The sequence below is a fragment of the Muscardinus avellanarius genome (genome assembly GCF_963383645.1).
Source record: "Muscardinus avellanarius genome assembly, chromosome: 10".
Lineage (NCBI taxonomy): Eukaryota > Metazoa > Chordata > Mammalia > Rodentia > Gliridae > Muscardinus > Muscardinus avellanarius.
In genome coordinates, this window is record NC_137796.1 from 95,989,500 (window position 1) to 96,005,663 (window position 16,164).

General features: G+C 39.6%; 1 protein-coding gene across 1 annotated transcript in view; it reads right to left on the bottom strand.

Moving 5' to 3' along the window:
• Positions 1 to 7,448: 7,448 nt before the first annotated feature.
• MOSMO (modulator of smoothened) overlaps positions 7,449 to 16,164 on the bottom strand; it is a gene marked incomplete at both ends in the record, with an annotated part of 63,710 nt that continues 54,994 nt past the window's right edge. Inside the window, 2 exons of the mRNA XM_080702683.1 lie at positions 7,449 to 7,633; positions 13,669 to 13,881. Coding sequence (XP_080558809.1) covers positions 7,449 to 7,633; positions 13,669 to 13,881 — 398 coding nt within the window. The remainder of the gene's footprint in view (positions 7,634 to 13,668; positions 13,882 to 16,164) is intronic.

Sequence of the window (16,164 nt, forward strand, 5' to 3'; positions counted from 1 at the left end):
TTATTTAAAATGTCAGGTTAGCTGGGTGTGGTGGTGTATACTTGTAATCCCAGCATTTGGGAGGAAGAGACTGGAGGACTGTGTTTCACGAACAGCCTCAGCTACTTAGCAGAGCCCTTCACAACTCAGCGAGACTCTGTTTCAAAAATAAAAAGACTAAAAAATAGGGTTGGAGGTAAATCTTGGAGGTACAATGCCCCTGAGTTCTACCCCCAGTACTGTAAAAAAAAAAAAGTCAGATTATTTAATACTTGGGAAGTTTTTGGTAATCTAAATTCTAGCAGCATTTTTTTTTTCTTTGCAGTACTGGGAATGGGACACAGGGGCATTCTATCTCCGAGCTACACCCCCAGCCCTATCTACCTACCTATCTTTCTCTCTCTCTTTCTCTCTTTCCCTTTCTCTCTCTCTCTTTCTTTCTTTCTTTCTTTCTTTCTTTCTTTCTTTCTTTCTTTCTTTCTTTCTTTCTTTCTTTCTTTCTCAGGTCTGAGGATGGAACCCAGGGGCATTCGACCTCCGAGCTATACCCCCTAAGTTGTGGAGGGCTTCGAACCTGGGTGATCCTCCTGTCTCAGCCTCCCAAGCGTGGTGATTACAAGTGTGCGCCACCACGCCCGGCTTATTCTTTATTTTTGAAACAGGGTCCCACTGAGTTGCAGAGGGCCTCACTAAGTAGCTGAGGCTGTCCACGAACCACGGTCCTCCTGTCTTAGCCTCCCAAATGATGGGATTATAAGCATGTGCCACCATACTTGGCTGGCAGCATTATTTATAATAACCAACTGGTGTGTGTGTATAAATAGATTATAGAACAATTTTGGATAACAAAAAGACTTTTTTGGTTACTTAATGACATTTGCATTGGCCATAGGGAACAAAGCAACATGAAAGAATGAGAGTCTTAGTTTTTTAAGAACATACCGGAAGTGTTGTATACAACTAATATCAAATATTTAAACAATATGAGAAAGTGCCAGAGAGTCAGGACACAGTATTTATTTTACTGATTTTCCCCTGAAAAATAAATGGGGATTGACTTAATAGTGAACCAAATACAATTGGCAATATTTACTAAAGTGCCTTAAAATGGCCAGCTGGGGATAACCACATCTGAAATTGCGATCATATTTGTGAGTCCATTCCTTTTAGCAGAAATAAGTAAAAACATCTCAGCAGGAACAAGTCTTTGCAAAACATACCAAATGTATGGCTTCATGACAGTAGAGAACCCAGAAACTTGAAGAAGGCCCCAGAGAGTTCTCTCAGGATCAGCAGGGTGCTCACATTGCCCTGATCCTCTCTGTGTAAGCAGCAATGGGAGAGTGCTGTGGGTTCAGTCGTAAAAAATCTTGAGTCCTCAAGGAAATCCTATGGAGGTCAGCGAGACTGACAGCGTACACAGTCATATACTTACCAATGAAGTGGCCACACAGAGAAAAGTCTCTAGAGGCCTTCGGGAAGAGTATTACTGAAACAATCCTGACAGATAGGTAAGTGGTTATTTCAAATTCCCAGGAAAAGTGTATTCATTGGCTTCCTTTATAATTTAGCCCCAAATTTAATTTTGACAATTTAATGCAATGTATAAAGCATCATACCAGGTCTCTCAGGAATATGAGAAAACCACAGTCCTTGAATGCAACAATTGAGTTATTAAGAAATTTTTAATAATGGGGATAGCAGCAACTAGTATTTGGAAGCTTACTATGTGCCAGGCACTTCATCTCACTTAAACCAACAATAACTCTACACACTATTATTAGCCTCATTCTACAGATGCAAAAACCAAGGCTCAGTCAGGCGTGGTGGCGCATGCTTGTAATCCCAGTACTTGGGAGGCTGAGTCAGGAGGATCGCAGGTTCATGGCCAGCCTCAGGGATGAGGGTGTAGCTCAGAAGTAGAACGCCCCTGGGTTCAATCCCCAGTTCTGCAACCTCCCCCGCCAAATAAAGCCCCACAAACAGCAGAAAGGCTCACAGCACGTTAGGGTCATACAGCCAGAACTGCAGAACTGACGCTGGGATCCAGGCTGTTCCCCTCTAGTATCGTCACAGATGAATAAGAAAAGGGACAGAAAGCACAAAAGACCAGATGTTTTGCAAATGCAGGATGTATTAAAGGAAACTGCCAGGTAGTGCGGGAGCCACAGCAGGGGCAGGTTCACTGAGAATGGGGAAGAGGTGGTCTTCAGTCAAGAGGGAGAAGAGTGGCGGGAGGCAGGACTCCAAGGGACATCCGGGGCCAGGTCACGGAGGGTCTCAGTGCATGGCGAGGAGTCTGGGCTTCGTTCTGTACTCTGGGAGCGGTAGAACTGACAGGATGTGTAGACGGCGATGAGCTGAAGGGAGGCTGGCTCTCATGGCTGTAGAACATGGACATCCGTCCTAGGTCCACCGCTCTGCCGAGACCTAGCTGTGTGACCTTGGGGAAACCCGTTAATCTTTCTGAGGCCTTGATTTCTTCATCTGAAAATGGCAACACTGGGCATGCTCCTTTAGAGTTCTTCCAACCCTTAGGATTTTGAATTCATCTGTGATTGGACTGGGGCTGATGGGCAAAACCTCAACTGTGCCTGAAAACATAGTCCCACAGTGTTTTCTTCTTCTGGGAAAAGAATCAAAACTCTAAAAATAATAATACATTTTACTTTCTATCTTTAATGCCATTTATAAATAACTGCCTTTATTTTGTTGCTGGGTAACTGACCCAGAAGAGTTGACTTTGCATCAAAAAACCCACAGTCCTCTAGTTTTGGTGTTTTTCCTATAATCTTCTCATAGCCGCTGGAATCACTGATGGAAGACTTAAGTCACAGTATGTATTTTTGAGCCCATGTTACTTTAAAAGCCATTCAGCTGCCTCTTCCTAAGGTATTCCTAAGGAAAAAGCATCCTCCCAAAAGTTCAAAATAAGGAATAAAAAAAAGTCTACCATTACAATTTCCAGTTGATCTATCCATTAATGTTTATGGAAAAGAACTCTTCAAATGCCTCTGCTTTGTACCGGAATAAAGTCTGGATGGCGAGTGACCAAGGAACCGTCCGAGTTCTCCTGGAACCTTCCCAGTTACAGCACTGAAAGTGCCATGTTCTGGGAAGCCCCCATCCCTCAGCAAACCCAAGTATGCTTGGGAACACTGTGAAGATCTCAGAAGTCCCAGGTCCCCCAAACTTCTCTTATCATGTCTTGTCCCTAACTCCCCATTGGATTCCTGGAAAATCCATATAAAGAAGAAATAGTAGCCAAGGTGAGCTATTTTGGTCTGGGCTAATTGATACCCCCAGAAAGCACTATAGAAAAGCTTGGGGCACATAGGCAAGTCTCAAGACCAAGGCCTTTATACTGTTCCACCAACCCATATTTTAAGATTTTCAAAGCTCAGATCTTTGGCCCCCAGTGAAATAGAGAAGATTGACAGACATGTCTGTGTGCAAGGAAGAGGATGGCTTTGGCTTAGTTTCTCTCTCCAGCTTGTGGCAACATGATGCAGGAGAGAGCCATGGGGTTTTTTATTGCTAGTGCCTCCCTGTTCTAGTTGCTAAACATAGCCTAATCCACATCTTAGAATATCAATGACATTTCTTCTGAGGAACAAGAAGTGGAAGGAGAGAGAGACTCCTCCCACACAATGCTAACAACCACAACACTGACCCGAGAAGCACGGAAATGTCCCTGTATGAATATGCAAAACTCCTAAAAAATCATTGTTTCAAATAAAAGCTTATATCAAAGTAATAGAAGCCTTTTTAGTTTCTTTAGTAGACAATTTATTTTGATAAACTTGCTCAATAACAAAAATACAAGTGAAGAAAATTATGTTCATTTTATACAGTTATATTAACAATTTTTTGAAACTATTAATTGAAAAAATGTCATAACCAATTAGAAAACAATTCTTAATAAAGTTTGGGATAATATACAGACCTTGATCACAAACGTTAAAACCTCTTGGGGTGATACAGCCAAAGCCCTGTGTCAGGGAATTCTACCTACACAGGCCATTTTTTCCCTTCATATATTTTTATCCTTCAAAAGTTTTCTGAAAGACAGCTTACTGTTTTGAAGTGTGAATGTAAATTTAATTTTTAAAAGAAGATCAAAGTGGGTTGATAAACCAGTTACTATTGAGTAATTTGTGGCTAGTAGTCTTTTAATAAAGACAAAATAAATGCAACACGTTCTTCCCATGAAGCCCATGATGCAAAATAATAGCTAGGAATACACCCAAAGTTAGTTTCCAATACTCTTTTAGAGCCTTTTCTCTAAATCAATAGATTGTTTGTCACCAGGACTACTATTTCACTTCAGAGATTAAATAGTGGCTCCACAGAACATCAAGTGGAGATACCAAAGCTTTAGGCAAAAGGGTCAGAACTAATGAAGTGTTTTGGTCATCTAGAACATTAAAAAGAGAAGATGAAAAAGAGCCGCTGTCCTTTAAAAACAAAACAAATGAAACAAAACAGAAGTTTATAAGAGGTGGAAGAGTCAGAAAAATTACATACACACATTAACAACACAGAACATGGATTACCTTTGGAAAGAATCATACTGAAATGTTTTGCTTTTAATGACCTTAACATTTTTATGTTTATAGATGTTTAGGCATGTTCAATAGGAGCTTTCAAAAAATTCAAACTAATTCAGTCTTGTGCAAATAAAACCAAAAAAGTTTTCAGCAGATTTTACAGTGATATTCTTAGGTATGAGAAGAATGCACACTCTAAAAAACAATGTAACAGACAAAAGTTTGACAAGTGATTGCACCATAAAACAGTGTTTTATATACATTTTACAAGATATGATTTCCTGCTATAAATTAATACTGTACTATATAGTACTTACTATAGTGACCTTTTAAAAGCAACTGCTGGCAGTTAGCGATCTTTTCACTTACAGGATTTGGAGAAATTTCTATGAATGAGTCCATTTTAATGTTTGGTCTGGACGAGTACAAAGACTTGAACTCACACAGCACTAGCTGGGGCGGTCTCAATCCAGGGCGAGCTTGCTGACTGGCTAGAGGGACTTCCCCCATGAGCCCTTTATGCACTGACCTCCAAGACAATGGTGAAATTAAAGACAATTTAATGGTTTGGGCAATAGATACAAATGAAACCTTAACTTTGTAATTTTATATGTAGTACCACTGTAAGTGAAAGAAGTAAACAGTGGGGGAATTCTTAGCAGCTGAGAAACTCTCTCTCCCCATGCTCAAGATCCAGTTAAAAATATCTTTTAGAAACTATTTACAATAAAATCCATCTTTTGGAAGAGAAAATCTCTTGGTCATATCATAAATTAATGTGGTCCACACTTTGCTAACACAGTGGTCTAATGATGACAACCAGGGCTTTCCTTTAAAGTGATCCATTTGGTGGAGAACCAATCAAATCACAATGGGAACTACAATCCCAAATGTCCACAGAAATGTCTCATGGTATTCTTAGAATTTTGGGTTCCCCAAAGGTTTCTTTTACATGGCAAAGGAGAACTATGACATTCCTCCAGAATACTCGGGGAGCACACCTCGGGCTGGTCCAATTCCTCCCTGCATCGGAGTGAGCTGAAAATGGCGTTTTTTTTTTTTCAATTCACAATGAAATACTGTGGAATTAACAGTTAGATATATGGATATCCAACAAGCCAGTGTGAAACACATCGTGCTCTTCCATTTCATACTGTAAAGATCTGAGGAGCAGCCCCGCTCTGAAGGAACCCTTTTGTGATTTATACCTGAGCCTCTTCAGACACAGCGCATTCACTTCTGCTGGGCGAGACTCTACATACTGACGGGGACATTTGGGTTGCTGTTCCCTATAAAGAGGAAAAACTTAGCTACTTTGCCGTAAAACACCCTCTTGCCCCACATTTTAAGCAGATTATCTATGGTGTTCACCAAAAAAATAATGAAGCATTGACAGGAAGGCATGGAAATGTGGAGAAGAGAAATACTGTATCTTAAAACTATTTGTGAGTTGAAGGGTCAGCTACAATGCTTCTTTCAGGGAAAACTTAAAGCTGTGGGTTTAGTACAGCCCTTTAAAATAAATGCAGAAATGTTAGCTTGAAGCAAACAAAGGCATACAGTGTATAAAGAAAATATTGTATTGCTCAAGTTTTTGGTAAAGATATATTAAGAATGCTTACAGATGAAAAGAACAAAAATTTAATTCTTATGGCAAAGTCAAATTAGTGTTGTAATTAGCCGTAACAGCCAGATGTTTGCTAGTGAACTCTGTATTTATGTTAAGTTGTGTGCGTGAACATATAAAACACATTATTAATGTAACAGACTTAACCAGTAGAAAAAAAGAATCTCTATACAATAGACAATGGTTGCCTTGCCAATAATTTAAACAGTGTTAGATTCCCCAAATTATAAGGTTTGACATGATCTTACCTTCTGCTATCATATACAAATAAATTAACCCTACAAAGAATTTTTAGCTTAACTTAAAATTGCACCTAGAAAGGTATGGGACTATTTGTACCTATTACAAAAACCTGTTAAAATCAAGGGCTGCTACAAAGAATGAGGTAAACTGAAGACTCTCTCCACTATGCAGCCTTCAGATAAATGGCTTTTTTATTCTATTGAGTTCTAGGTTTGCACACCACAGTGTTTTGCTAGCAAAGCATTCAGAGTTCTCTTCCAGGAACTGTTTGCATGTGTGCATATATAAATTTACACACACACATACATACATACACACACATATATACACACTGTATACTGCATCAGCAAAATATATATATTATATATATATATATTTATATAAATATAAGGAAGATTTTCCCCACCCACCCCAAACAACATGTCTCTTAGTGTTTTTTTTTTTTAATACACAGAGATTAGGGAATTTCAGAATTTTTACATACGTTTTAGCAAACAGGTTTTGTTCTATTGGCTTCTTGGTGCAGTAATGCAACAGTTATCCATTCTAGGCTCGTAGAATTACAAGGAAGTTGGAAATACTAATTTCTTAGGAGGTGAGGCCAGCCCCACAGGAACTTCTCTTGTATCCCTCTGGTCCACCATGATTCATAAATATTTAGACTTTTTTTTCCCTCAAATGAATCATCAGACATTAAAAACGGAACAGAGTCAAAAGGGCCACATGCTTTTCAGTATAAAGCATTCTCCTTCACTACTTGCTATCACAGTGCAGGCTGACTGCCTGAATATGCTCAGGAGACTTAGTCAATAGTGTCTGTATTTGGTAATGGAAAAGGCTCTTTTTTTATTTTACTTTTTTCTTTTTAAATCCAAAGTGCATAGTGAGAACAAATCAAAGGATTTTTTTCCTTTTCAGCATCGGTTTCATCTGAGCATCTTCCCACGAGAGGATTGCTCAGATGCCTTGTCTTTGTCTCCCACCCTCTAAAAATAAAAAAATAAAACAAAATAAAAAATCATAAGAGAGTCAAGCAGTTTAGACATTCATCAGCCCGGTAAACAAACTTTGCCAGCAAAGAGAAGTCCTACTATTGTAAAGAAAATGGATAAGACAAAAAGTACATATGATGACCCAACGACTGTGTTGTTGGGTAACTTATAAGGTTGACCTCCGACTTCATTGATGTAAAATCCTATTGGGAATATTAGGGCAGCCATACAGAAAAGGATCACTGTAAAACAAACCAAAACACAACATTAGTAACATGGTTTGGTGATTAAAAAGAACAATGAAAAATTGGCACAAAGGAAGTTCATGGGAGGGGCTGTGGATCGACAACAAGGCCAAACCTGTTAAAACATGGGCCCCTTGTCAAAAAGATTTGCATATATTACAGGTCACATAATCACCTGAGGCTTAATAATTAAATACAGTAAATGTTGGTTAACCCTTTATATACATTTTAGGATGATTTTGAATTACCAGTATTAAGAAAGGTCTTCTCTAACCCTGCTAAGTACTTACATATGCTATTCTTAGCTATTTAGACCAATAATTAAGGGCACCAGTTAGAGCCAGGGGCTAAGTTCTGGCCCCACTATGCACTAGCTGTGCAACTGGAGGCCTCTGATTCCCTTCTGAAAATGGGGGCAATACTAGAAGAATAAACAAAAATAATTTCAAGTACCTCACACAGTGCCAGGTTGACAGGAAGCCCTGAATAAACATTACACACTATTACCATCAGAGTTCTTATTCTGCTAGTTCTCTGCTCCTTTTGGTATTAGAAGAAATGGGAGAAAAGGTACAAAAAATAAGAATCGTTTATCTTACTCTGATTTACAATCAGTTAGTATAAAGGATCTCAAGTCTCTGGGATGATTAGCAAATTGTCAGAGTGGTTATCTCTCAACATGGACAATGTTCCAAAAAATAAAATCTGCTAAGTTTCTGGATACACAGAAGTGATAAAGTGAGGGAGGCAGAGAAACCTTTTCTAATTTTTGTATATACACATGATGAAATATATTATTTACTAAAACGTTTCTAGAAAGATGATCAGATGATTTCTAGGGTATAGGTAGAAGTAAATCCACAGTTTAATGTTTTAGCAAACAGTGGGTTCCCCTGTGTACCAAAGAAATGCTCTTCTCAGTGAACTTAAATTACTACAGATAGGGTAGGTTTTCTTTTTTAACTTTTTTTTTTTTTTTTTTTTTTTTAATGTACTGGGGATGGACCCAGGGACATTCTACCTCCAAACTACATTCCCAGGATTTTTTTTAAATGTTCTTTATTTTGAAACAAGGTCTCACTGAGTTGCAAAGGGCCTCACTAAGTAGCTGAGGCTGGCCAAGGTGTTCCTCCTGTCTCAGACTCCCAAATGCTGGGATTATAAGCATGTACCACCACACTCAGGGCCTGCTGCTTTTTAAAGGGATACTGGTCAAATGTTCACAGTCTTTTAAATTTCTTTGTAGGCAGAAATAGTTCTTCAGTGTAATGTAAAAACAGATTACAAGTCACTGTATATGAAGATTGATGCTTTCCATTATTAACTAAACGAGAAACCTATTCCAAGTTAAATTTATCCCCAGAATACTGACAGAGCTCTGGATAAAGATCTCCACTGACACTTGTCTCAGAGAGAGAGAGAGAGATTGTGTGTGTGTGTGTGTGTGTGTGTGTGTGTGTGTGTGTGTGTGTGTTAGTCAACAGAATTTAATATGAGAGTCTTTAAAAAGCCAATTAGGAGCCTTTCCTGGATAGAACATTTTCAACAATATATTAGAAAATATCATTTGCTTAAGTAATACACTACTTAGGAAACATCAACATGCTGCTTTGTACCATTTTAGATAGATTATTTTATGTTATACATAGAGAGTATTTCATTTGGGAAAATGTCTATGCCCCCAAAAATCACATGAGTGAGCTTGTTTCTCTCTGGTACCTACTAGAGAACAAACGAAACACTCAGGCGTTACATCTCTAAGAGTCCTTGGCCTTCCTGTTGTATAGTCAGTGACATAACTTCTTAAATGTGGTCATGTTCGCCGTCACCAATCTGTAATTCTATGGCTTAAAGCAGTTTGGTAAGCCAGGAGTGGTGGAGCACGCTTTTAATCCCAGTGCTTGGGAGGCTAGACAGGAGGACTGCAGGTTCGAGGACAGCCTCAGCAAATGGTGGGACTCTCATTAATCTAGTGAGACCCTGTTTCAAAATAAGTATAAAAATAAAAATAGGTCTAGGGATGTAACTCAGAAGTAGAATACCCCTGGGTTCAATACACACTGCCACATTAAAAAAAAAAAAAAAAACCACAAGTTTGGCGAGTAAACTGCAACCACAATCTAGGTATGTATATGCAGCCTAATAAAAAACAATGAAATGAGACTGTTTCAAAAACAATTTTTCTTAATGTTGACTAATCTACTCCACAAAACACTTAAATAATTTAAAAGCAAAATGCTTAAGATATGTACACATTAAAATTTTCTATTCTGTTAACTGATGTTGCAACTTTATGCCTATTTTTCTGAAATTTTAACTATAAAATAAAAATCTATCCTTTATATTAAAGGATAAAAGATAACTATAGTTAGACTCAACCAACCTACCTTCCTTCTTCTCCCCCCTCTCCCTTCCTTCCCAGGGGTATACAGTATCCAAACTATACCCCAGCCCTTTTTAGTTTTTGGAACAGGGTCTTGCTAAGTTGCTGAGGGCCTCACTAGGTTGCTGAGGCTGACTTTGAAACTATGATCCTCCTCCAAGTACTGGCATTACAAGTGTGTGCCAGTGAACCCAGCAAATTTAATATTTTTAAAGAGTTAAACATTTTACAAATTGGTTAAGAAATGTTTAATAAAATTTTATGGAAGCAATAAAGTCCTAATCAATCTAAAGTTGGTTTTAAATCCTAGGAATTAAGTTTTCTATACTTTCTGGAGACCAGGTTTAATGGAGGTGAATATTTTTAAGAACTATGAAATCATTTTAGATATTAAAATATAATCCACATTGATGATCTTTACTAAGCTTGTGAAGACGTAACTTCCTATCTTGCATAGCACAGGTGTTTTGAGTGAGAGTGAGAAGGGAGGTACAGTGGTTGATGAGGGGGCAGGTCAGGACTCTGGTCAAGGAAGGCCAGGTCAGGGTGGAGGAAGGGGACTTGACTGCGTTTCTCCTGTTTCCACGGGCAAGGAGCATCACGTGGGGCTTTCCTCCGACACGAGCTTCCCCACTGTGCACAGCTGTCAGAAAATGTCACTCTCAGCCAGGTGTGGTGGTGCAAACTTGTAATCCCCGCGCTTGGGAGGCAGAGACAGGAGGATCGTGCAGGTTCGAAGCCAGCCTCGCTGGCTTAAGAGACCCTGTTTCCAAATAAAAATATAAAATAGGTCTGGGAGTGTAGTCCAGAGGTAGAAGGGCTTTCAGGAACCCCAGTACCACCAAAAAAAAAAAAAAAAAAAAAAAAAAAAAAAAAAAAAGAAAGAAAGAAAGAAAATGTCACTCTCAAAAACAGCAATTTAACTGGAATAAAAATATATACAACAAAGCTGGGCATGATGGCATACACTTATAATACCAGCATTCGGGAGGCTGAGACAGGAGTATCATGGTTCAAGGACAGCCTCCGCACTTTGCAACTCAGTGAGACCCTGTTTCAAAAAAGGAAATAAAGAATAAAAAAATAGGGCTGGGGGTGTAGCTTGGAGGTAGAATGCCCCTGGGTTCCATCCCTAGTAACACACACACACACACACACACACACACACACACACACACACACACACACGAGATAAAAGTACATCCTCAAGGGCAGAGAGGAAACACTAGGGGGAGCCCACTGCCTCTCAGACTGTTGCTCAGCCAACTTGGCGGCATTTAAGAAAGCTAACAAGAATAACTCTCTATACTTAGGGAAAATTAACTCCAAGATATATTACGTTAAAAGACAAAAGTACAGCTAGGCGTGGTGGCGCACGCTTGTAATCCCCACACTTGGGAGGCGGAGACAGGAGGATCATGCAGGTTTGAAGCCAGCCACCCTGGCTTAAGAGACCCTGTTTCCAAATAAAATATAAAAAATAGGTCTGGGAGTGTAGCCCGGAGGTAGCAGGGTTTCCAGGAACCCCAGTACCACACATACACATACACACACACACACACACGCACAGAGCACGGTGAGATTTTTATCTAAACACATGCATAGAACATGCATACGTGTACGTTTCTAGGTAGAGAATACTTCTAGTAGGAACTTTGGTAAATGATTGGCCCCCTGGAAAGAGATTACTAAATAGTTGGGTGACAGGGCCACAAATGAGACTTCTCCATTAGTTACTCTTTCATAGACTTTGAATTATATAAAAATACCATTTAACAAAAAAAAAAAAAAACAACTATACATACTTAACGCTATATTAAAGGGGAATAAAAAACAAAAGTGATCTTAGTTCTTTTCCTTTACTGAGTCATGAGAATCAATAGCTCATGAACATCTTAACGTTTTCTTTACTTCATACAACTTTGTCAAATTATAGATTTTTGGAAGCCTGGCATGGTGGCGCATGCTTGTAATCCCAGCATTTGGGAGGCTTAGACAGGAGGATCGTGGTTCATGGACAGCTACAGCTACTTAGTGATGCCCTCTGCAACTCAGTGAGACCCTGTTGCAAGAATAAAAAATTGGGCTAGGGGTGTAGCTTGGAGGTAGAATGACCGTGGGTTCAATCCCCAGCACTGAAAAATAAATAAATAAATAAATAAATAAATAAATAAATAAATGAAGAAGATTTTTGGTATTCAAAGCATATATACTTCTAAATTTCAAGGAACTGAAAAAACTTTCTTTCTTTGGTATTATCTTACTATCTTACTATGGAAAGAGTCAATTCTGTCTACATAAAAGGTGGTGTATCTATGAGAAAATATAGGGAGTTATCTTCCCCTTAAATTCCTCATCGATGCGTTTTACTTTAGCAGCCTTATCTCTTCAACTGCGTCTAGTCCATACTTTCTAGAAAATGACTGTCAAGAGGTCCCTTTGGCAGGGGAAAGACAATCACAATTTGTTCCACACTGCTCAACAAGAGCAGGGAAGCTTTTCTATGTCAAAGAAAGTTGATCAAATTTTAAAATTAAGGGCAATGTAGAGACAAAAATAAAACAATAGAACCAGGAACACAGATTAAAAAGGATTAAGGGTAAACTGAGTTTTAACAGATAGAAATCCTTGAGGTTATCCCTTACCCTAATCATACTAGTTCTAAATGAATATATTAAATGGCACTAAGTTGTGTTATAACAGCCATTTTTAGAAACTTATGCAAACCTGAGAAGACTTAAAGACAACTGATTTAGAAGTGAAGTCTCATAGTATTTGGAATAGGTATTGACCTCCCATTTCTTTAGGATTCTCACCAGAGGCACTATTGCCATTGAGGGCCAAATAATTTTCCGCTGTGGTTGGGCTGCCCTGTGGGTCTGCAGGATGTTAAGCAGCACTCCTGAGTGCTGTGTATCACAATGCCAGGAGCATCGCCCTAGCTGTAAATATCAAAAGTGTTTTTAGGCATTGCCAAATGTACCCTGGGGTGCGAAGCTGCGTTAGAGAGAAAGAAGGACGGAAGCAGAATTATGGAAGCACCTATTCTTTGAGTGTTTATGGTTTTAACTTGGGATAAGCTTCTGATGTATTATGAAATGAAACCAAATTTGCAAAGTAGGAGACTATATAATACATAAATTTACCCCAGAGCTTAAAAGAGTAAGAAATGTTGATAAACAATTATTAAATAACCAAATGTGTTGATCTTTCAGTGGTCATATAATAACACACAACAGAAACTCAAAATCAATGCTACTGCATAGCAAATAACCACCTTCATCTATTTCAGAGATTCTATATTTTTTCTAGATTTACCTTTATTTGGATATAAGATACCAATACCTTCAACAATAAAAGATTCAGGCCAGTGGTAGCTTTGAGTCACCAACCTGGAATACCATGGCCCAGTGTGAGCATAAAAGATTCATTAAAACAGCATTTTATACAAAGCAATTAAGTTGCAGAGGTCGTGGTCTTGTGGTAGGAGTTCGGAAGGACTGATGGGACTGTGGAGAGTCTGTCTCAGGACCACATGCAGTTGGTGCTCTTTGATGACTATGGAGTCCTTATTACTGGTTCTTGCTTATCTTCACAAAATACTAGTGTACGCGCCTTCTAGACAACTTAGTAAGCATGGGTTACTTACTTCCAGTGAATGCTATCCATCGAGCATATTTTGTAGCTTCTCTTCGCCAGTGGGAAGCCACCAGCAAACCACATGTGACAGTCAATGAAATGATTCCCATGATGATAAAAAACAGCGTGGTGACCCACTCTGGGGGGAGCCGGGGAGGGATGCATGTCCGGTCTCGTCCGTGGATTGTTTGACACTGTCGCACAAGGCCCACAGTGAGCGCTCCTGGGAAGATATGAAAGGTGGGAGTACTTTAGTGGATCGGGCACACCCAGCACTATGTCTATTACCACCCCTTCAGTCCTTAAACCTTATCTGTTGCTGTGTTGTCATCCAATCCTTCAGCTTCTGCTATCTGGCTTATCCTACATACATAAAGCTGGGCATGGTAGTGCACACCTATAATCCAAGTACTTGGGAGGCAGAGAAAGGAAGAATGCAGGTTCAAGACCAGCCTCAGCAACTTAGCGAGGCTCTCATCAACCTTGCAAGACCCTGTTTCAAAATAAAAAGGGCTAGGCGTGTAGCTCAGAGGTAGGATGTCTCTGGGTTCAATCTCCAGTACCACCAAAATAAAAAACAAAACAAAACCAGACCTTACAGAAGCTATGAAAGGCAGTCAATGCGGTCATTCATAAATAGTTGCTTTTCTGAGTACTGTGTCAGGCACTGCTTCAGGCTTCAGAAAAACAATAGTGATCGAGATACATGAGGTTCCTGCCCCAATGTAATCCCTGTACTTGGTGGCTGAGACAGGAGGCTCACAGGTTCATGGCCAGCCTTAGCAATGGAGTGAGGCCCTGAACAACTTAGTGAGAGTCTATTTTATTTTTTAATTAATTAATTTAATTTTTTGGTGGTATTGGGGTTCCTGGAAACCCTTCCGCCTCGGGTTACGCTCCCAGACCTATTTTTTTTTTATAATTCTTATTTGGAAACAGGGTCTCATAAGCCAGCGCAGCTGGCTTCTAACCTGCGCGATCCTCCTGTCTCCGCCTCCTAAACGCGGGGATTACAAGTGTGCGCCACCACGCCTGGCCGTGAGAGTCTATTTTAAATAAAATAGGGCTGGGGGTGTAGATCAGAGGTAGAATGCTCCTAGGTTCAATCCCCAGTAACATATACATACACACACAAACACACACATACTCCTTTCCTATGGAGGAATCTAACACTAGCAGAAAGAACTGAAACTTTTCCTATTTGCGGATTCAAGATTCACTACATATTATTTTATTTTGGCTGAAGAAAATACTTTTTAGGAAATTGAAGACAAACTTGAAATATGTCTAGTCACAATAATACATAAATAAAAATAATGGATTAGATACTAGAACTGATTTACTTATCAAAATTAAAAATCCTAGCTCGCCTTTTTTTTTTTTTTTTGGTGGTACTGGGGTCCCTGGGAACCCTTCTACCTCCGAGCTACACTCCCAGACCTATTTTTATTTAGAAACGGGCTGGCTTCGAACCTGCGCGATCCTCCTATCTCTGCCTCCCAAGCGCTGGGATTACAAGCGTGCACCACCACGCCCGGCTATCTCGCCAATTTTTATACAATGTACAAGTGCTCATATTGTCAAATCATTAGGCATGCTTCAACAGAAAAGCACAAAGCAGATTATAAAGGCAATATTTTAAGTGTACCCCTCCTCACTTAAATAACATGAAAGAGGCCAGGCATGGTGGCGCACGCTTGTAATCCCAGTGCTTGGGAGGCTGAGACGAGGATCACAGGTTTGTGGCCAGCCTCAGTTACTTAGTCAGGCCCTCCACAACTGAGATTCTATTTCAAAATACAGAATAAAAAAATAGGGCTGGGGTGTAACTCGTAGGTAGAATGCCTCTGGGTTCAATCCCCAAACAAACATGACAGTGATTTTCATAAAATATCAAGTACGATTTTTGCAAGCATGTTTCCATGTTAAACCCAAGGGCCCTGTCTATCAAATCTGGGGCAATATTGATTTACAGAAACCCAGGTTAGGACGGTGAAAGAATTATTACTTCCTCTTCTTCACACAAACAATGATTAAAATATTACTTCTGAAAAAAAAAAAAAACACCAAACCTGCTGTTTCTCCTTTCCAGAGTAACTGTAATGGCAAAAGAGCCACCAAAAATACCAGAGCAGGTGTTTCTGCAGCCACTGAAAACACAATTGTTGCTTCATTTTTTTGGAGGGCCTTTTTTGAGTCACATTATTTTCTCAACATAAACACAAATCATAGCTCTTTCCTTCTGTGAGGACAGGCAGTAGAGTTCCTAGAAGCTGCCTGGCAGGCGCAGCGGGCTGGGGCGGGCGGATCTGCCCCTGGAGCTGCGGGTGGGTGGGGCTGTTGGAGGAAGGTGCTCTGTGCAACTCGTGTTTTGCCACTTCGACATTTTTAGAAATAAAGCAAGGTGTTGAAATGAATGTAGCAAGAAATCTGTGTGACTCTCAAAATCGAGTCTCCTTTCTCTTAACTGACTACAATTCTAAATGGAAGATATACAAACAAGCTG